The 22957-nt window shown below is 38.6% G+C and overlaps 2 protein-coding genes across 3 annotated transcripts in view; both read left to right on the top strand.

Moving 5' to 3' along the window:
- The window catches only part of Slc30a5 (solute carrier family 30 member 5), a 32531-nt gene extending 28932 nt beyond the window's left edge, over positions 1–3599 (top strand). For both annotated transcript variants that reach the window (XM_015482283.2, XM_048806076.1), the window contains 2 exons: positions 1397–1525; positions 2788–3599. In XM_015482283.2, the coding sequence (XP_015337769.1) occupies positions 1397–1525; positions 2788–2958 (300 nt within the window). In that variant the 3' untranslated portion in view covers positions 2959–3599. The remainder of the gene's footprint in view (positions 1–1396; positions 1526–2787) is intronic.
- Positions 3600–14471: 10872 nt separating this feature from the next.
- On the top strand, positions 14472–22597 carry Ccnb1 (cyclin B1). The gene is made up of 9 exons (XM_015482282.2): positions 14472–14792; positions 15374–15544; positions 15640–15798; positions 17541–17723; positions 19509–19667; positions 19863–20099; positions 20320–20460; positions 21104–21214; positions 21450–22597. The coding sequence occupies exons 1-9, from the start codon at positions 14772–14774 to the stop codon at positions 21555–21557; spliced, it is 1290 nt and encodes a 429-aa protein (XP_015337768.1). The 5' UTR covers positions 14472–14771; the 3' UTR covers positions 21558–22597.
- Positions 22598–22957: the final 360 nt, after the last annotated feature.

Genomic DNA, 22957 nt, shown 5'->3' with positions numbered 1-22957 from the left:
CAAAAGCTTTTATAACCTTAAAGTGAAACCAGAAGCTAAAAAGTAAGGCAGGGATCTACACATTTAACAAATTGAAAATTGCTTGTTAGAGAAAGAGTCCATTAATGAACATGAAATACAAATGGCAGATCAAGAGGAAATGTTTGAAGAACATATAAAAATACAAAGACTTACTATTCATATTCCTTTTAAATCAAGAAAAAAACAGTTTTATAGAAAAATAGACTGGGGATATAAACAATTCCTAGTAAAAACAAATACAACAATGTTTATTCACTTTGTGGTTTGCCATATCAAATTAAAGAAATTGGGGTTGGCATTGCAATTGTGGAACATAGTGTTGTCCATAAAGTATGTTATGGAATGAGTTTCTTTACTAGAGACTAACATAAAAGCCAATTAATATCTTTAAAAAAGGAAAAGTTGAGGGCTGGGGTTGTGGCTCAGCGGTAGAGCTCTTGCCTAACATGTGCAAGGCCCTGGGTTCGATCCTCAGCACCATATAAAATAAATATTAAAATGAAGTTATTGTGTACAACCAAAAAAGTAAATATTAAAAAAAAGAAAAAAGTTGATTTTGTGATTTTATTTTGTTGTGTGTTTGTGCTGGTTATCAAATTCAGGGCTTTGAAAACTAGACACATAACTTTATGTTTTATTTATTTATTTTTTAATGTGGTGGTGAGGATCCAAACCAGTGCCTTACCCATGCTAGACAAGTGCTCTACCACCAAGCCACAACCCCAGCCCTCTAATACATTTTTAATGACTGTGTACCATTTATATAACCAATCCTCTATTGTTGAACATTGAAGAAACTTTTGAATATGTTAGCTCTGTATGACAAATAATGTGTATATGTATGTATCAGTGTAACTGAACCATGTATTTCATTGAACATATTCAGATAATGTTTAGAATAGGCAAAGTACATGTTATATAAAGATACCTTTACTTCAAGCTAGCTATCCTTCTGCACCTTACTACTTCTGGCCTATCCTTAATACCATTTTCTTCTTCTTCTTCTTCTTTTTTTTCTTTTTTTAATCAGCATAATGATTCTAGACCAAGGAATCTATGTTTGATTTCTAGCAGAGAACATACCATTTTAAATAAATTAGCCTTAGCTGGGTGTGGTGGAACATACCTGTAACCCCAGCAACTCCAGAGGCTGAGGCAGGAAGATTGTGAGTTGAAAGCCAGCCTCAGCAACTTAACAAGGCCTTAAGCAACTCAGCAAGCCCTTGTCTTTAATAAAATAGAAAAAAATGGCTGGGAATGTGGCTTGGTGTTTAAACATTCCTGGTTCAATCCTTGGTACTAAAAAATTAAATATAAATAAATAAATAAATTAGTCTTTGAGACCATTTATATCACCTCTCCTTTGATTTGACAGATACAGAAAATTGAAGGATTAATATCATACCGAGACCCTCATTTTTGGCGTCATTCTGCCAGCATTGTGGCGGGAACAATTCATATACAGGTGACGTCTGATGTGATGGAACAAAGAATAGTACAGCAGGTAATAATATTCTTTTCTTTTAGTAATTTCAGTTGAGATGATTTATACATAAAATTGCACACCTCGTTATATGGCTCAGTAGTTATTTACTCTTCAAAAATATTAATCTTAGCCAGGCATGGTAGTGCATGCCTGTAGTCCCAACTACTCAGGAGGATGAAGCAGGAAGACTGCAAGTTGAAGGCCAGACTGGGCAATTTAGCAAGAACTTGTCTCAAAATAAAACAGTGGAAAAAAAGGACTACCACTATAGCTTAGTGATAGAGTGCTTGCCTACCATGTACAAAGCCCTAGGTTCAATCCCTAGTATCACCAAAAAAATTTCATTTATGATCCATCTTGGTTCCCAGTAGGTTATCAAGAAATAAATTATTGTAAATATGCCCTAAATTAATAATAACCAGATTGGCAGGGTATATGATATATTTGGAGATAAGGATCATGTTGACAGCCATAGTTTAGTCGGAATGACACCTGGCATTTTGCCAGAGGGAATGGTTGAAAGTTGACCCTGCTCTGGGATTAGGGCGAATCCTGCTGCCTCGGGCGCCCTCTACTTTGGAGTTCTCTTGGGGGGGGGTGTTCCTTGAGAATTGGCGCGCGGAGTTGGTGGAGGGAGTGTGTTCCCGGGAAGTGTGTGTAGAGTGCTGGTGAGAGTTTGGGAATAAAGAGTTGCTGTTTGAACCTACAAGGCTTTGTGGCGGCTCTGTTATTTGTGCCCAGCCAGACTGCGGCAGGATCAAAACAGTCCCAAGGGCTGGAGATGTGGTTCGGTGGTAGAGCACTTGCCTGTTCATGTGTTAAGGCCCTAGGTTTAATCCTCAGTACCACCAAAAAAAAAAGAAATTCCTGTGGCCCTATGGTAGATGCAACATATGGAAACCTTAGCTGTTTTTATTTTCTACTTTAAATGTCAGGTCAGTAATTTAATGACCTTCTTACAGATATATCTAACTTTTTTATTTTATTTTTAGTTATAGATTGACACAATACCTTTGTTTATTTTTATTTTTATGCGGTGCTGAGAATAAAAACCTAGTGCCTGGCACATGTGAGGCAAGCACTCCACCACTGAGCCACAGCCACAGCCCCACAGATCTATCTAACATTTTAACTAGATAATAAACATTTCTCTGAGGGTTTAATCTTAGACTATCTATAACTGTAAAAAATATATTAATTATGTAAGATGTAAAGATGTAATGCTTTATGTAAAGATTAAATACTTTAAATGCTTTTAAATGTCTGGATTTTTGTAACAGGTTACAGGAATACTTAAAGATGCTGGAGTAAACAATTTAACAATTCAAGTGGAAAAAGAGGCATACTTTCAACACATGTCTGGCCTAAGTACTGGATTTCATGATGTTCTGGCTATGACAAAACAAATGGAGTCCCTGAAATACTGCAAAGATGGTACTTATATCATGTAAGATAATCAGGAATTATCCCTGGGAAATGACAATGATTAAATGACGCTGTTTATAATATTGCCAGAAGGACAAAAATTGCACATAATTGTACAAAAACTTTTAAAGCTCCCTACTGTTGGATCAAGGAATCTTTCTTAAAGAATATTTAAATACAGAATGAAGCATAATGGTATAAGAAAAATAATTACCATATTTGAATTATAAGAGCAATTTAAATTTTGAGGGAACATGATGTACTGCATCATCTTCAAAAATGGACACATAATGATGGATTCTAGTGAAGACCAAAATTACTTCTGTATGTTTACTTTCTATCAGAAAGCATCTCCATTGTAAATATGTATTTACATGTTTATTACAAAGACCCAAATGAAAAGTTTTTAGTCAATTTTTGCATAGCCTGAGGATAAAATAGGAATAAAAATTCTATATTTATGGATTTTCTGTATATAAAACTGGTTTCTAATTATAACTTAAAAGTAAAATCTGTATTGCCACTTTAAATGTAAACTAAATTATTTAGAAGAAACTTCAGCCACTGATTTGAGATAAGCAGTGAGAATAGGGAAGGATAACTTTACCGTTTTTGATGTATTACAAAACCAACCACTCTGTAAAATAAATTTTTTTACTTTTGGTAATATTTGCAAATGAATAATTAATTTATTAGGGTAAAAAACTTATACTAAGTTGTGTCCATGTTATTCATTTACTTGTCATCTTTCTCCAGAGTAGAATATTCCATTTCTTATTATGCATTTGGCATTCCAAGCTGTTTATCACACTGGTATCCAAGCAATCCTATGCTTTTCAACTTCTCATTTGCCTCCATATGTTGTAGAACAGCCAATTAAGAAAATGATTACCAACTCAGAGTTGAATTCTCTGCCTATAGATATAACTTTTTTCTAATTTTTGGAAAATGTAGCTAAGTAAGAAATAATCAAGCCGAGCGCAGTGACACACATTAGCTTAGCCCCTGTAATCCCAGGGGCTCAGGAGGCTGAGATAGGAGGGTTGCAAGTCCAAAGCCAGCCTCAGCAACTCAGCAAAGTGCTTTGCAACTCAATGAGACCCTGTCTCTAAATAAAATACAGAAATAGGACTGGGAATGTGGCTCAGTTGTCAAGTGCCCCTGAGTTCAATCCCTGGTACCAAAAAGAAAAAGAAATAAACAAAAAATAGTTATGTCGGGGTTTAATAAGTAAAATTTGTCTGTAAACATTTAGACAGCATGAAATCAAACTGACATATAATTACTTTGAATAATGATATCTAATTATATTTTCATTTCGAATTTTAAATGGATATATCATCCAAAAAGACTTTATAATAAATATATAATATATGCTGTTTTATGAATACCAAAGAAAGTTATCCAAAAGAAACTTTTGAATATCTATTTATAAGCATCTGAATAGTTTCATTCTTATGCTAGGAATTTTGAAAAGTAGCATAAATTTAATATGGGTACTATTTTCTTATCTATTATAATGGCAAACATGTATTGTAAATGATATTTTTGTCTTACCAGTTTTAATATGTGAGGAATTTTAGAAATTTGCTGTAAGTTATTTTTATATTCCATGTCTTCTCTTTGCACGTTTTTTTGGTCCAGAATCTTCAGTTCATATTAAAATGTTTGAGTGGTGGGAAAATAATTGCACATTGATGTTTTAATGCAATTTTTATACTTTAAGATTTTTTAAAATAAAAAAATTTAAGGGTAGGGTTGTGGCTCAGTGGTAGCGTGCTTGCTTACCATGCATGAGGCACTGGGTTCAATCCTCAGCACCACATAAAAATAAATAAAAAGACAATAAAGTCCATCAACAACTAAGAAAATATTTTAAAAATAAAAAGAAGGTCTAAGGAAGAACTGATTTTCTTGTCCTTTAAAAAAAATAAGTAAATAATGGGCTGGGGTTGTGGCTCAGCAGTGGAGCGCTTGCCTAGCACGCGTGAGGCCCTGGGTTCAATCCTCAGCACCACATAAAAATAAATAAATAAAATAAAAGTATTGTGTCCAACTACAACTAAAAAATAAATATTAAAAAATAAAGGAGGCTGGGGTCATGGCTAAGCGGTAGAGTGCTCACCTAGCATGTTCGAGGCCCTGGGTTCAATCCTCAGCACTACATAAAAATAAATAAAATAAAGCCAAGTATCCAACTACAACTAAAAAAAATTTAAAAAAAGGGGCTGGGGTTGTGGCTCAGCGGTAGAGCGCTCGCCTAGCATGTGCAAGGCCCTGGATTCAAGCCTCAGCACCACATAAAATAAAGAAAGAAAAACAAAGGTATTGTGTACAACTAAAAAGAAATAAATATTTTTAAAAAATAATAAAATAAAAATAAAAAAATTTAAGCAGTTAGGAGGGTACAATAAATATTACACCAATGTTAAATTTTTCATTTCCCTTAGAAGGCATATAACAGCAAAAATAAATTAATATGATTGATTGAGAACTATCAGGGTGGAAGAGAAGTGGGCTGACAGTTAAGGGGTATAGCTGGAAATTAGAGCAACTAGGTTTTGAAAGAATCAGGTTGCTAGTTCCATTTCATGGAAACTACGTGACTTTAGGCAAATCAGCCTCTTTTTTTATATTTTTTCCCCTCATTCTTAAAGGCAATACAGTGTGCTCAAATCTGCTTCACCAGGGTTTGGGAACAAAAGGATATGTGAAAATAAAAAGTTGCAAAGGGCTAAATAATTTGAGGAATCATTATTTTAACTTTAACTTCAAAGGCAGCTTTCATTAATTTCTCTCTTTTTTAAATAATCAGCATTCTAAGAGATTTATTAGATATTAAGTGTACAGATAAGTTTAAAATAATATCCAAGACAGAAGCCTATTTGATAGTTCATTTGCTCAGAGAAAGGCGGTGATTGTTTATCATTCTCTCAACCATTATTTCTGTTATTACGAACTTAGGAGCATATGATTTCCCCTTAAAATAGACCTTGCATCTTTTATTTTATTTTGTTTTTAATATTTTTAGGGTTTTTTTTTTTTTTTTTATGTGGTGCTAAGAATCGAACCCAGTGCCTCACACATGTAAGGCAAGTGCTATACCCCCACCCTTTGCATCTTTTATAGTATAAATTTGTTGTTCCCATCGCTGGGCCTAGTGGCGCACACCTGTTACCCAGCGACTCATGAGCCTTAGGCAGGAGGATTGGGAGTTTGAGACCAGCCTCAGCAATGAGGCCTTAACCAACTTAGTGAGACCTTGTCTCAAAAAATAAAAACAGCTAGGGATGTGGCTCAATGGTTAATATCCCTGGGTTCAATCCCCTGGTACCAAAAAAAAAAAAATTTTGTTGTTGTTTCTTTAACATAATAACATTAACCTTTTCTAGTTTCAATAGAAAAATAATGAAGCTACATAATTAGACACTTCTCTACAAAGGATTCTGTTTTTGCTTTATATTTAGATAAAATGTACATATTCATAATATGTGTTTGGAATACTACTCAGCTATAAAGAGCACTGCAAAAAATAATTAAAATAAAATGACTGTTACATACCACAGAGATGAATCTCAAAAACATGTTAACTGAAAGAAGCCAGACATAAGAGTTCACACTGATTCCTTTATATGATTAAGTCCAAGAACATATATAAGACTAATCTAGGGTTTGAAGTGTAGCACAGTGGTAGAGTGCTTGCTTAGCAAGCATGAGGCCCTAGGTTTAATTCCCAGCACCAAAAAAATAAATAAATAAAGACTATAGTGATAGAGCATGGGAAGTGGTCTGTATTATAAGTTTTCTATTGCTGTTATAATTACAAATTATTGCAACCTTACTGGCTTCTGTAGGTCACAAGTCCAGTATAGGTTTCACAGGGCTAAAATGGAGGTGTCAGCAGGTCAGTGTTTCCTCTGGAGGCTCCAGGAAAGAATCTGTTTCCCTGATCATTCAGGTTGTTGACTGAAGTTAGTCTTTCTGTATATAGACTGAGGTCCCTGTTTCTTTGCTGCTGTTCACACCTTCTAGAGGTCACCTGTTTTCTTGGGTTTGTGGACTCCTTCCTCTATCTTCAAAGCCAGCAGCAAGTCACTTGTCATGCGTCAAATTTCTCTGCCCCTTTCCCTACTGTTGCATCTCTCTGGTTTTTCTACTTTCTTTTTCTACTTTTAAGGACTTAGTGTGATTACACGAGGCCCACACACATTTAGGGTATGCTCCCCGTCTCAAAGTGTTGTAAGACCCTTTTGCCATGAAAAGGTAATATATTCATAGGTTCCAGGCTTTAGGGCCTGGACATCTTAGGGGAGGATGTATCACAGCACATGTGGTCTTGAGGGTGTACAGAATTTATTGGAAAGGAGGAAAAGGGAATATTTGGGGAGTGTTGAGATCATTCTACATCTTGGTCAGGACAGTGATTACACAGCTGTACACAACTGTCAAATCTTTGAAATTTTAATTTCTACATTGTTCATTTTCTTTCTCAAGTTATTTTTTTTGGGGGGGGCCTTGGGGTTTTTTTCAATTTTTCATTATTTCACAATTACTTTGTGCTAAGCACTACATTAGCATTTTACATGATCATATGCATTTTTTCCTCCTGTTGCTCTAGTGTTACCATATATTAAGTATGCTTGAACTGATCAAGCTTGATAGTGCAGTGTGGTTGACTAGGTTTTTTTCAGATATATATTGTTCCATTTTATGGCTATTTTTCATTTGAATTTAAAGCCTAAGGAGGTTCCCCCTGCAACTTTGGGACAGTACCTAAATTTTTTAATATTAACATTCACATAGTTATGGAAAGCCTTTTTAAGAAAATGTGCTAGCCAGGTGCAGAGGTGCATGCCTGTAATCGCAGCGGTTTGGGAGGCTAAGACAGGAGGATTGCAAGTTCAAAGCCAGCCTCAGCAATGGCAAAGTGCTTTGCAACTCAGTGACACCCTGTCTCTAATAAAATACAAAATAGGGCTGGGGATGTGGTTCAGTGGTTGAGTGCCCCCGAGTTCAATCCCTGGTACCAAAAAAAAAAGAAAGAAAGAAAAGAAAATGTGCTGGTTTGCTATGAAACAAGTCTATAATCTCAGTTACTCAGGAGGCTGAGGCAGGTGAGGCAGGACTGCAAGTTTGATGCCATCCTAGACAACTTAGCAAGACCTGGTCTCAAAATGTAAAAATAAAGAGCTGTGGCTATGGCTCAGTGGTAGATTGCTTGCCTGGAACATGTGAGGCACTAGGTTCAATCCTTAGCACCACATATAAATAAATAAAGGTAAAAATTTTTTAAAAATTAAATAAAAAGGGCTGGGGATGTAGTTCAGTGTCCCTGCTTCAATCTACAGTACCAAAAAAAAATGGGGAGGGGGGTTTGTTGGGGAGGTAACTCAGTGGCAAAGCACTGACTACACTGCTGTAGTTGCTAGGGATAAAGTCATCAATAATTAACAGTCTGGCCCTGAGGAAGTATACTTTCTAGTGAAGACAGCGTAATATATAACAAAATGTCAGGTGTGCTAAGTGCTATGAAGAAAAGCATTAGCTATGGAACCCTTCCCATGTGTCAGATGAACACCGTTTTAAGCAATAAATACATATATAATTATTATCTTCATTTTACTGATGAGGAAACTAAGGCAAAGAATGTTTAATTAACTTGCCCAAAATTATATACCTAGTAAATGGGAAAGCCAGCTCTTCAAACCAGGCATTATGGATTCAGAGTTGACATTCAACAAAAGCAGAGTTCAGGCCAAAGTGCCAGAGAATGTGCTAAAGAATGATTAAAGAGGTTCTCTGTGGAAGAAGGCTTTAGGACCTGATGGAAGAAAGGCCACAATATCAACTATTCTAGACTGAGAGTACATCAAATGCAAGGGCTTTTGAGGAAGGAAGTACTTCGCATGATTTCAAAACAAAACAGGCTTGGGGGCGTGTAGCTTAGGTGATGGATCACTTGCCTAGCACATGCAAGGCCTTGGATTTAATCCCCAGCACCACAGGAAGAAAAAATATATGTGTATGTGTGTGTGTGCGTGTGCGCACGCATGTAGAGCAGGAAGGACAGTGATGCAGCAAGATTAGGCAGATGACACTTTGAGGACTTGGGAGCCTGTAGATGTACCTCCCTGAGTAAAGAGATTGTCATGAACCAATGTGTTTCAAAAGGATCAGAGGAGGAGAGTGAGTAGGATATAAGGGACAGTTGGCAGGTTTTTTGCTGAAGCCCAGTAGAGAGAACAATGACTGGAACTAGGTAACGTACTCATTGCCTTTTATTTATGAATTTGCTTTTCCAAGATAAAAACTATAGGGTCTTGATTTAACAACTGAGCAGTCATTTTATATGTTAACCGCCATCTTACGAGATTAAGTTTCAGTTTCCTGTACTTCCTTTTACCAGAACTCCCACCCCCACCCCCATTAGTGACCTACTCCATGTTACCATAACCCTACGCCAATACCAGAAGGACAGGACCCCTTGACTCTGGAAAGCCCCAGGGTGCCATCGACCTAAGCCAATCCCATGCTATTCCTACCCGCCCAACTCTATCGCAAGCACTCCCCCACAACCTATCCCATAGCACCACAACTACAGCTCCAAACCCCTACCCCACAAAAGCTGAACACCACAATATCTCCACTCTATATATAGAGGGATGGCCTTTATTTGTCTGTTTTGACAAATAAACCTTTGTGTGGATCTCTGCCTGGTCTTTCATTTCTCGCTCGCCTTCTCACTTTCTTTTCAAAAACATGAATCAGACACAAACCTTTTCTTTAGTATGCTTATTACCATAGGTAAGAAAAGACACATAAACAGTTATAAATAGGATTGTGGCTTAGCAGTAGGTAGATAACTCACCTAGCATGTGTGCACCACATAAAAATAAATAATAAAATAAAGATATTGTGTCCAACTACAACTTAAAAATAAATATAAAAAATTATAAGTAAATATTTAGAGCAGTTTGACGTCTTCACAGAGTGACAAATTTCAGAATGTAGAGGTTACTTTTAACTAGAAGGAAAAGAAGACTTCATGGAGATAGCATTTACAGACCTAAGAAATGAATGAGGTTTGGAAGTAAAATGAGAAAATCATTCCACCAGGAGTGAATTGTGTAAACCCAATTGTAGTTGTTTTTGCATTATCATGAGAAACTAATGTGGCTCCATTTTTTAAAATAAATAAATAACAGCAGCTTCTACCTCAAGGCCTGTCCTAAGGAAGGGGGCGTGACCCTTGTCCTTGGAAAAACCCACAGAGCACTCCTAAGTACATACCCACCCTGCTGAGTTGTTTGTCTGTAAATAACAGGAGAGGTCTGTGGCACCAGGTGTCCCTGGCTCAGGCTTAGTGGGAACCCATAGCAACACCCCTAGCAACCTCCAATCAGCATAAGACAGGGAAAATACCTGGGATGCCAGATGACCCCCAAGTAGTTTATGGTGGTTGATTACATGTTGGGAAACCATGTAGTTTAGCACATACACCCCTTGTGGCCTAAACCAATCAGTTCAAACGAACCCCCCTCTTGTATTAGCCAATCACCTCTACCCAACTTGTTCCCGCCAGTGAATGTGCTAATCGATGTTAAGAGGAGTTGTTTGACTTTCCTGCAGTATGGAATGATTTGCTGTGTGATGTTGTGATGCATAGAGTGTTCCCCTATAAAATCTCACTGAACAAAGGACCAGGTCTCACTCCCTGGGACCACTGCTTCAGGAACGGTTGTGAGTCCAGGCTCCAGCTTGCAATAAAGACTCTTGTGTGATTGCATCGGATTCGGCTCCTGGAGGTCTATTGGGGTCCCACGAATCTGGCATAACAATCACATACCCCAGATTTGTATACCTATGGTTAGAAAGTAAGGTCAGGAGTGGGACTTTGAGTCTACTTGAATACCAGGTTAAATATCTGTAACTGTGCCTCTCTTTAACGGTTACAAATTAATCAAATTATACTGACTTATCCTTTTATTGGTTGCCTCAATTTTCCATAAGAGCAAATAGGAATGCCTAATATGAAAGACTGAAAATTTATACTGAGATGGGCTGACCTAGGAATCAAATTCTCCCAATAGATATGGTCCAAGGGCTACTTATTCCCTGACTTAAACAGATGAAGTCTGGATCCACTAAATATATGGCAGATTCCTGCAGAATTTATGGAAGCAGCTAATTTATTGGAACAGTTTTATCAAAGGTAAGTATTTAGTCAATAGATGTATTAAGTGCCCAATATATGTAAAGCAGGATGATGATACAAAAGATATATAACATTATCTCTCCCCTCATAAGAAGGCACTAGTTACTAAGCATATAAAAAGTTGTAAAATAGGAGCTAAGGATGTAGCTCAGTAGTGTGGCATTTGCCTGAGTTCAATCCATAGCATGCACACACACACACACACACAGATACCCCAAAAATGTATAAAATATAGAGCCAGAAGCCATACAAGCTCTTGAGAATGAAAAAAAGTAATATTATTCCACATTCAAAGGAGAACAAGAACTCTTTCTTCTCCTAGAAGTGAGAAAAGCCTTTATGGATGAGAGGGCATGTGTTTATAATGTAGGAAAATCAGTGGAATTAGCCATTCTTTTTTTTCTGGTGTGGAGATGGAACGGAGGGCCTCTGCACATGCTAGGCAAATGCTCTATTGCTGAGCCTATAAGCAATGATTTTGAAGCTTAAAGCTTGGCTCATTTCATATACTGGCTGACACTTCTGTTTAAACTCTGATTTTCAGGTTAATTAGCTGTGAGCACCATAGTTTTTGGGTAATCAGTGGGCCAATTTGCCGCAGTCTGGCTGGGCACAATTCAGGAGCCACTTATCAAGCAGAAATGAACTTTATTTTTAGAACACACCCAGCACCATAGGAGCTCTTCAGGAATTCCCTCAGAGCCCATCTGCCACCACCAGCTTGTGGAGAGCCTCTCCACCCCCCTCTCCTCCCACTCTTGAGGCCGATTGGCTGGGTCGCAAGGGCGGAGCCAAAGAGTCCCCCAATGAGCAGCTCCGTGGTCTGAAAGGGCAGGGAAACAGCCCAATGAACATCACCACAGAGGAGCCAATCAGCTGGCAGCTGGAAGTTTGCTGGGGCCCCTTCGGGAGTGGCTGTCAATACCATTTCTTCTGTTCACCACCCCCATATATACCCTACCCCCACCAATCAGCAGATTATAAAGTATAGCTGGGCACCAATATAAAACTGTATATCTTGTTTTGGGGTTTTTTCAGTACTGGGGATTCCCAGTGCCTGGTGCATGCCTGAGTCTACCTCTGAGCTACATGCCATCCTTTTTATTTCATTTTTTTTAAAGACAGGGTCTCAGGCTGTGGCTCAGCGGTAGAGCGCTCGCCTAGCACATGCAAGGCCCTGGGTTCGATCCTTAGTACCACATAAAAATAAATAAACAAAATAAAGGTATTGTGTACAACTAAAAAAATAAATATAAAAAAAAAAGACAGGGTCTCATGAACTTGCAGGACTTTCAATCCTCCTAACTCAACCTCCAGGGTGGGGATTACAGGCATGCACCCACAAGCCCAGTTTAAATTGTGCTTTCAAATTCTCACTGTTACATTTCATGTTCCTCAGTGCAGTTTGAGGGCATCAGGCTACTACTCAGTCTTCTACAAAAACTACTTTCTGTTTAAAGAAATGGAAGATAAACCAGGAGTGGAATGTGGAAAGAACCCTCTCTTCAATTTCTAGGACTGGTAAGGGTCCTCTCTCATTCTCTATTCTCCACCATTCTTCTTTGCATCCTCCTCTTTTGTTACTTGCCCTTTCTCTTATTCATTTCCTTTAATCTGACCCCATCATTTTTTATTTGGTACTGGGGACTGAGTCCAGGGACACTTAGCCACTAAGCCACATCCCCAGTCCTTTTAACTTTTAAGTTTTGTGACAGGGTCTCACTAAATTGTTTAGAGCCTCCCCAAGTTGCTGGCTTTGAAATTGTGATCCTTCTGCCTCTGTCTCCCCAGGCACTGGGATTACAGGTGTGGACCACCATACAGGGCTTCTTTTTTTATTTCTGAGATGGGGGTCTCTCTGTCTTGCCCCAGCTGGCCTCAAACTTCTGAACACAAGCAACCTCCTGCCTTAGTCCCCCAGTAGCCTGGCCTACAGGGCTCATGACACCACATTCTGCTTGCCTCCATCTTCTTGCCATCACTTAATTCAGCAAACTGAAGGTAGCATGAGGACTAAAGTTAAGCCTTGAAACAGATTTCTCAAATAGGATATTTACTTGTGAAATACTCTGTCTCAGGGAGTATAACTTACTCCCAGAGCAATGTTTTTGTAGAAAACAAAAACAAAACTAGTTATCCTCCCAAGACTGCTATAATCATCACAATAAATAAAGCTTTTATGCTGAGGAGACTTTTTTGCATGAGTCAAAGAAAGTTCAACTACACAAGGCCACATTCAAAATATAACAAAAAACTAATTTCACTACCTTCTCAAGTACTGATTCCAAAAGACCTCCATAAACCTACCTGCACTCCTGTAATCCCAGCGAACCTGAGGCAGGAACATCACAAATTTGAGGCCAGCCTCAGCAACTTAGAAAAATAAATATTATTATTTTTAAAAAGGGCTGGAGCCAGGAGTGGTGGCATAGGCCTGTAATCCCGGCGGTTCGGGAAGCTGAGACAGACGATTGCAAGTTGCAAGTTCAAGGTCAGCTCAACAATTTAGCAAGGCTCTGAGCAGTTTAATTAAAACCTGTCTCAAAAAATAAGAAAGGGGCCGGCGCAGGGGCACACGCCTGTAATCCCAGTAGCTCAGGAGGCTGAGACAGGAGGATGGTGGTTCAAAGCCAGCCTCAGCAATGGCGAGGTGCTAAGCAACTCAGGGAGACCCTGTCTCTAAATAAAATACAAAATAGGGCTGGGTATGAGGCTTGAAGTCAAGTGCCCCTAAGCTCAATCCCTGGCACCAAAAATAAATTTAAAATTTTTTTAAAAAGGGCTGGGGAGGTGGCTCAGTGTTTGAACACTCCTGGGTTCAATTACTGGTACCAAAAATAAAAAGGGCTGTGAATGAAGTGCAGTGGTAGAGCACCACTGGGTTTAATCCCCATAACCTAAAAAAAAAAAAAAAAAAAAAAAAAAAAGAGTAACTGAAAAGTAAATGCGTTAACTTTGCTTCAAGAGATGCCCATTTGTAGCATGTATGTGTATCCCATAACACCATATTGTAAATCCACGGAGCTACTGGAATGATCGAATGAAAGAATTACCTACATTAAAGTCTTTCATGAACTTTAAGATGTTATTACTGTTACTGAAAGGGAAGAGAGTGTGTAACAATAAACTTGTCTAGAGCCAGAGGTGCAAGTTTCTAAAACTACGAACAACACAATGTCGCTCTCCAAGGAGGAAAGACTGCAGCAGGCGCAGAGAACACACACTCACGCCCTCCCTAGTAGGCGGTGCACGCAACACGCCTCTCCCAGGAGGCCGCGGTGCTCCAGAGCGCAGGCGCGGAGCCAGACAGCGCGAGCGGAGGGCGGTGTCTTGGGGGCCGCAGCTTTCCCTGGCCCCGCCCCTGTCGAACGTCTTCGTGGGGTCGCCCTGGAAATGCATTCGCAAGAACAGACTGGGGCCAATGGGAAGGGAGCGAGTTCCATGAATGGACCAATAAGGAGGGAGCGGTGCGGGGTTTAAACCCGAGCGGGCCGGCTCCTCCCGGCGTGCTGCAGAGGAACGGCTGTTTATCTGTGCTGGGGTCAGGTCTTTAGTTAGTCCGAGAATCCGGTGTTCCCGTTGCTGCTTCTGCCAACTGAGCCGCTGCCTGGTGAAGAGAAAGCCATGGCGCTCCGAGTCACCAGGGTGAGCCGTTGCGGACCGTGAAAAAACGCGGTCTTCCTTGCTCCGGGCTTCCTGCCTTGACTCACCTGCGGGTGTCCCCGGAACCCGAGAGGACCGTGGCTACTACGGGGGCAGTATGGGAAAGGGGTTACCGGGAGAGAACTGAGCTGGGCCTCTGGCGAGCTGGGGGACTTTTGGGGATGAAGGAAGGTGAGAAAAAATTGAACGGATCTTGGATATAGACCTTGAGAGTAGGTGGAGGAGGATCAACGGGAAACCTTTTTAAAAAAGCAATGGAGGACCCCTGAGTAAGCCCCCCACCAACAGCGTAAACCTTTTCCCAGAGCAGTATCTGTACTTGAAAACCCCTTTCGACTGTAATTCACGGGACTAAGCGGGGACTAAAGAGGTAATCCCGCAATAGGTGAATGAAGAGTTTCTGGGAAGAAAATGACTGCTGAGGCCTTAGAGCCTGGAACCACGTCTCTCCTTAGAACCCATTTGCAGCCAGCTTTCCTTCTCAATTGTGTCCACCTTAATTAACCCTTGACTTACTCGAGCCTCCCTGAACCAGCCGTCAAAAGTGCTCTTTCTTCTTTCAGAACACGAAAATTAATGCTGACAATAAGACCAAGATTAGTATGGCAGGGGCAAAGCGTGTGCCTGTGGCCACTGTTGCAGCCTCCAAGCCTGGGCTGAGGCCAAGAACAGCTCTTGGAGACATTGGTAATAAAGTCAGTGAACAGCTGCAGACCAGAGTGCTTCTGAAAAAGGTAACTATCTTCCTCACCCAACTTCCCTGAAGAGCCCACATTCCAGCTGTGACCCTTGATAGAGAAACATTCCATTCTCTCTCTTTCATCCACAGGAAGCAAAACCATCAGCTACTGGAAAAGTTATTGCTAAAAAACTATCAAAACCTTTGGAAAAGGCACCCGTGTGTGTGCCAGAGCCAGAGCCAGAGCCTGAGCCTGAACCTGAGCCTGAACCTGTCAAGGAAGAAAAACTTTCGCCTGAACCTATTTTGGTAAACTTACTCTTTATTGAGTGCTTAGCATAGGGCAAGCCCTGCTAAACACTTTATGTGCATTAACTCACATAATCTTTATTTACTCTCAGGGATAGGTATTATTTCTACTTTTTGGATAATGGCTAAAAGAAATTAAATGATGGTCAATATGAAATTTAAGCCCTTGCTGTAGCTTCAAAACCTCGGCTTTTTTTTTTAGTTGTCAATGGACCTTTATTTTATTTAATATATGTGGTGCTGAGAATTGAACCCAGTGCCTCACATATGCTAGGCAGCGCCTCTTGCACTGAGCTACGACCCCAGCTCAGAATCTTGGCTTTTAATTGTTTTCTTATATTATCCCCTTTTTAAATGATATTAAACAGTAGATGCCTGAAACTTTTTGTCTAAGTACAGGCCAATACTATCCAAAATTCATTGGCTGAAACAATATTTTCTTGAAAAGAATTGTCTGTGATGTTGGAGTATAAAAAGGAGTGGAAAAGAATATATATATCTCCTCCAAAGAGTGAAGAAGAAAATGGATTAACAGTCTAAAACTAAGAACTTTTTGGCTAGGAAAGTAGTTAGCTGATAGAGCATTTGCTTAGCATGCATGAGGCCTTGGGTCCAGTACCCACAGCACCAAAACATACAACCAACCAAAGATGCCCAATAATTAACTTTTTCTTTCTGTTTTTTAAAGTCCTATACTGATTAAGGGTCTCACTAAGTTGCACAAGACTGGCTTTCTTTAAACTTGTGATTTTACTCCTCAGCCTCCCAAATAGCTGGGATCACAGGCCTGTGCAACCTCACCTGGCCCCATACTGTTTCTTGTCTTTGATTTCCCCTTTAAGAATGCCTTTCCCATCCTCTGTCTCATTTAGCAAATAACCTTTTTGTTTTTCTCAAAACAGCTCAAGCATCAGCTCCTGAAACTTCCCCTAATTTCCCCACCCTTTCTCTGTTCCCACAATCAATCTCATGAGTTTCTTTACTATGTCTCTACTAAATTTAAAGCCTCTTAAGGATGCTATGAGGCAATTCCTAGCACAGTTTGACTTGAAGAAGGTGCTCAATAAATATTTGAACAGTGTGGTAAAAGGAGCATAAAGGAAATGGTTAATGGTAATAAAGTCAGTTAATCCTTGGTACTCAGGACAGAACTTACATTTTCCTGAGTAGTGAGAAGCAATTCCCGTTTTGAAATGGACTAAAGGGGGTTGGGGTTGTGGCTCAGTGGTGGAGCGCTTGCCTGGCATGTGTGAGGCTCTGGGTTCGATTCTCAGCACCGCATATAAATAAATAAAATAAAAGTTTGCCAACGACTAAAAAAATATTAACAACTAAAAAAAGGAGTGACATTTAAAAATTTCACCTTTTAAAAAAAAAAAGAAATGGACTAAAGGCTCATTTGTCATTAGTTTTTTAATTAACTTCACATGATGCTGATAAACAGCTTTATGACTTGCTGGTTTTCTTTGGCAGAAAGTCTAGAATATGAATTTGCTTCTCTTTTGCCTGTTAGCAGTTACATTCTGCTGACTTTAAATTGCTTAATCTAAATTGACATTTTCTTTTTTATATTATTCATTTCCTGAGAAGAAATTGAACAAATCTAATTCTTTTCTTCTAAGGAAATGAATTGTCTTCAGCAGTATTGTTTCTTGAGTTGGTGTTACCAATAATCTGACCTTCATTCCCAAGTTATAGTGTGTGTCCTCTGCAATTATTTCAAAAGTTCTCTCTGTTTCAAGGTTGATACTCCCTCTGCAAGCCCAATGGAAACATCTGGATGTGCTCCTGCAGAAGAATATCTGTGTCAGGCTTTCTCTGATGTAATTCTTGCAGTGAGTGATGTGGATGCAGAAGATGGAGTAGATCCAAACCTTTGTAGTGAATATGTAAAGGATATCTATGCTTATCTGAGACAACTTGAGGTCAGTAAAATCACTAGAATCCATTTTTTCTAAACTATATTTAGTTTCATTAAAATTTGGGGGGGTTATTGTTGTTTTGTTTGAAATGGGGTCTCATTATGTTTCCCAGGCTGACCTTGAATTCCTGGGTTCAAGTGATACTCCTGCCTCAGCCTCCTGAATAGTTGGGACTACCAGCATGTGCTGCTATACCCAACTATTAAAGATACTTTCTATCAACAGTTTACAGTAATGAAGCAGGACTTTGGCAACATTTTCCTTTTGGCGGGGAGGTTACTGGGAATAGAAGCACAGAGTACACTCCATCTTCTGTTCCTTTTATTTTTTAATTTTGAGACGAGGTCTCACTAGGTTGCCCATGCTGGCCTCAAATTTGTGATCCTCCTGCCTCCTCCTCAATTTCTGGGATTACAGGCAGTGGATTTGTTTTGTTTTGTTTTAACTAGAGATTGAACCCAGGGACACTGAGCCACATCTGCAACCCTTTTTTATTTATTTATATATTTATTTATTTTTGGTACTGGGGATTGAACTCAGGGACACCTAACCACTGAGCCACATCCCCATTTCTGTTTTGCATTTTATTTAGAGACAGGGTCTCACTGAGTTGCTTAGTGCCTCACTTTTGCTGAGGCTGGCTTTGAACTTTCGATCCTCCTGTCTCAGCCTCCTGAGCCACTGGGATTACAGGCATGAACCACCACGCCTTTTTATTTTGAGACAGGTCTCACTAAGTTGCTTACGATCAGCTTAGTTGCCGAGGCTGGCTTTGAATTTGCATTACTACAGCCTTACCCTCTCAAGTCACTGGGATTACAGGCATGCAGCATCATGCCTGGCAGCATTTGGTTTTGTTTTGTTTCTTTAGTATTTTTAGTTGTTGATGGACACAACTTTACTTATTAACTTTTATGTGGTGCTCAGGATCGAACCCAGGGCCTCATACATGTGAGGCAAGTGCTCTACCACTGAGCCACAACCTCAGCCCTCGTTTTTTTGTTGTTGGTAAATTTTTTTTTTTTTTAATTTTTTTCGTTGTTGACTGACCCTTTATTTATTTATCTTTAAATTTATATGTGGTGCTGAATCAAACCCAGTGCCTCACGTATGCCAGGCAAGTGTGCTACCACTGAGCCACAGCATCAGCCCTGTTGTTAAAAATTTTTTTAACTTTATTTTAGTTATTTTTATGTGGTGCTGAGGATCAAACCCAGTGTCACACGTTAGGCAAGCGCTCTACCACTGAGCCGAAACCCCAGCCCCCTGGCAGCATTTCTTTCTTTCTTTCTTTTTTTTTTTTTTGCCTTTATACATGTACTTTGTTGTTGTTTTTTACATTACAATTCATAACTTTGTTTATATATAAAGTATGTTGACACCCAAGTTATTGACATTTTTCTCTTATTTCCTAAAATCTCAGTCAGGCTCTGGTTTTTCAGTCTTCAGTGAAAAGATCTGAAATGATGGTATAGTGTCTTTATTTGTGAGGAAGGTGGATACAGAATGTGCGCCAGCAGCAGTGGTAATGAATTGGACATTATAACATCTGACAATGTTAAAAACCTGCCACATTGTTCTAGCTAAGATTTGCTTTCTTCCCCAGTGAAGTTAGTTACCAAATGAATAATTGGACTAAAAACTTAGATTCTAAATAACTCAAAACTATTATATTTAAAAACAAAAAAAAACTCACCTTTCTGGACATAAATGTCACATGCAGTTGTGCTTCTAAGGATAATCTGGATTTTTTTTTTTTTTTTTTTTTTTTTTTTTTTTTTTTTGCAGGAAGAACAGTCAGTGAGACCAAAATACCTACTGGGTCGGGAAGTCACTGGAAACATGAGAGCTATCCTAATTGACTGGCTAATACAGGTTCAAATGAAATTCAGGTTGCTGCAGGAGACCATGTATATGACTGTTTCCATTATTGATCGGTTTATGCAGGTGAGCCTGGTTCAGTAACTGAAGGTTCTCTATTCTAGGGTCTTAGCTTAGTCCTAAGAAACTTATTTTTCAGCTATAATCTGTCTCAGGAGATAAAATGTCATTAGTTAAGATTTTGCTATAGAAGTATGTATCTTTCATAACTTTCTCCTTTTGAAGTACATGTTATTTACCCAGTTGAAATTCTCATTATAGGATAATTGTGTGCCCAAGAAGATGCTGCAGCTGGTTGGTGTCACTGCCATGTTTATTGCAAGCAAATATGAAGAAATGTACCCTCCAGAAATTGGTGACTTTGCTTTTGTGACTAACAACACTTACACTAAGCACCAAATCAGACAAATGGAAATGAAGATTCTGAGAGTTTTAAACTTTGGTCTGGGTCGCCCTCTACCACTGCACTTCCTTCGCAGAGCATCTAAGATTGGAGAGGTACATACTCCTTGAGAAGCCTTCGTTAGGATGTATTAGGGAATACTGCTGCTGGTTATATATTAAATACCTAATGACGTTTGGGAAGGGATAAAGATGTTTTTTATTTATAATCAGGTTACATATTAATATCATTATGAAGCTTTTTATGGGCAATTGCATTTGAGAACTTGTAGACATTTGTAATAAGAAGTTCATTGATAAGTGGGTTTTGTTCTAGGTTGATGTTGAGCAACATACTTTGGCTAAATACCTGATGGAACTAACTATGTTGGACTATGATATGGTGCACTTTCCTCCTTCTCAAATTGCAGCAGGAGCTTTTTGCTTAGCACTGAAAATTCTTGACAATGGTGAATGGGTAAGCTCTATCTCACAGAACTCCGAAGCTTTTAAATTGTAAATGATGTTTGAATACAGAATTTTGTCATTTCCACTGGTTCCTAAATATAGAATCTATAGAAGGAATGCTAAAAATAATTTGTTTACGATGTCATCTTGGTAGAATGCTCTCATTTGTTTACTGAATTTAATCTCCATAAACCCTTTGAGAAAGACATAGTAGCTGTTACCCTTTATATATGTAGAAACTCTGTCAAATGGCATAACTGGAAATTCATTCGTAATCATTGATTCAACTAATATTTCTCCCATCGTGTGTCAGGTACTACCCTAAACCTTAGAAATAGAGCTATGAATAAGAAACTCAGCCTCAAGGAACTTGGAATCTAGCTTTGGGGTGGACAACCCAGCAATTACATTAGTGTAATGAGATTTGAGCAGAGGTTTCTACAGAAGCCTGAAAGAGAAACTGGGGAAGAAAGAGGCTCAAACTTGTCTTAAATTTTAATTAAAATTAGTCATATAGTATGTGTCCCCCTACCCCTGTTGACTAACATCTAGAAACTTTATGAAAAGTTGTATAGACATTTGTAATAAGAAGTCCATTGATAAGTGGGTTTTGTTCCAGGTTGAACGTTTTTGACATTTTGTTTTTGTCTTAGACACCAATTCTACAGCATTACCTGTCATATACTGAAGAGTCTCTTCTTCCTGTTATGCAGCACCTGGCTAAGAATATAGTCATGGTGAATCAAGGGCTTACAAAGCATATGGTAAGTCAAATCAATGATGAGATGTTGAGAAAATGAGAATAATTCAGATTTACTGCCTGCAAATTCATAATTTATTTTTAAGGAGATCATGTTAGGTGTTTTGGGTTGCTGCTGTTGTTCTACCTCTGCGCTGTACCTCAGGCCCAAAGCGTTGATTTTTTAAATGAATCCTATACCATTGGATATTGTAAACTTTTGTTTTTCCAGTGTAATTACTGTGCTATTTCTCTTCCAGACTATCAAGAACAAGTATGCTACATCTAAGCATGCAAAGATCAGCACTCTAGCACAGCTGAATTCTGCACTAGTTCAAGATTTAGCTAAGGCTGTGGCAAAGGTGTAACTTGCAAATTTGAGTTGGAATACTATATCTGCAAATAAAATTGGCACCATGTGCCACCTGTACATATTATACTACCTTTACATACTTTTAAATAAAGGTCATGGCCCTTTTTATTTTTCATAGTTTAACTCGTTTTAATGTGGTTGCTTCCTATTCGTGGGTAACCTGAAAGTTGTCTTAAAAGGATGGTGGGGAATATTTTTTAAAACTGCTTTCAGTTTACCAGGGGATCCAAGTGATGCATATAATTGTTGCCTATGTGTTAATATACTTGTTATATATACCTGGTATTTGCTTTTTTATGAGGTGGTAAAAGTATGGGATACCACATGTGGGCCAAATCAGCTTGGAGAATCTTCTGCCTAGTTCTATGTTAAATATAAAAAACTGCCACCTCATCCCTAGTCCTTCTGTTTTATTTATTTATTCTGAGGTTTTCTGCCCTAAGTGATTTACTTTAACCATTATTTTTGAGCTGTCAACTTTAATAGTTTTTTTTTTAATGTTTTCACTTTGAAAAATGAGAATTTTAATTTACATTCTAAACCTTGTTTTCATGTTATGTATTTATCATTGTTTATTGGTTTAACAAACAGGATGCTCAAAACATACAGAGTATCTTGTTAAGAAAAAGGTAATCTACCCCTCCCTTCTCAATCCCATCAAAGGTCTGGAATGTATTCTTCCATTCCTTGTATAAATAAAGACAGACATTTAAGTTGTTATAGAGATTTTTTTTTTAATAGGTTTCTTCTATACATAGAAGTTTTCTTCAACTGTATACAGGCCTTCCTGGATTTGTGCATCACATTATGTGGTAAGGATGTACTGCAGTGTATTTAGCCATTGTCCTGTGAGAGTATGCATTTTAAGTTGTGACAGGCAGAGCCAGATACTTTCTTGGTATCATGCAAATGTGCTGGTTTTCTTTGCCTCATTGTTAGAATTGAAGGTCTTCAACTGGCAAAAAAATATATATATTATTTGTTATTTTAATTGAATTTCTGATGGCAAGTTGAATAAATTGTCTTATCAATGTGGAAGGCTTTCTGAGCTTCTCATTTGCCTTATGCTGTCTTGCCATGCAGGAAGTTTTCACATAACCAAATCTGGGGGGTTTTTTTGTTTGTTTGTTTGTTTTTTTGTGTGTGTGTGGGGGGTGCTTCTGAAGTCTTAAGGTCAAGATCATTCCCAAACCATGAACAATTTCTAAAGCTAATTTTTCTCATTTAGGTCTATACTTTAGTAAACCATTTATTAATTTATTTTCAGTGCTAGGGATTGAACTCAGGGGTGTTCTGTCACTGAGCTTCATCGTTAGCTCTTTTATAAATTTAGACAGGGTCTCACTGAGGGTCTCAGGAAGCTGAGACAGGAGAATTATGAGTTTGAAGCTAGCC

Source organism: Marmota marmota, unplaced genomic scaffold (assembly GCF_001458135.2).
Source record: "Marmota marmota marmota unplaced genomic scaffold, marMar, whole genome shotgun sequence".
Classification (NCBI taxonomy): Eukaryota; Metazoa; Chordata; class Mammalia; order Rodentia; family Sciuridae; genus Marmota; species Marmota marmota.
Note: the sequence above shows the minus strand (reverse complement) of the source record. Positions and strands in the feature narration are given on the sequence as shown.

Bases quoted from the DNA above. Each gene is read 5' to 3' on its own strand.
- Ccnb1 (XM_015482282.2), top strand. From the start codon at position 14,772: ATGGCGCTCCGAGTCACCAGG. The intron at 20,461-21,103 runs GTAAGCTCTATC...TTTTTGTCTTAG, and splicing joins TTCTTGACAATGGTGAATGG to ACACCAATTCTACAGCATTA. The intron at 21,215-21,449 runs GTAAGTCAAATC...TTTCTCTTCCAG, and splicing joins AAGGGCTTACAAAGCATATG to ACTATCAAGAACAAGTATGC.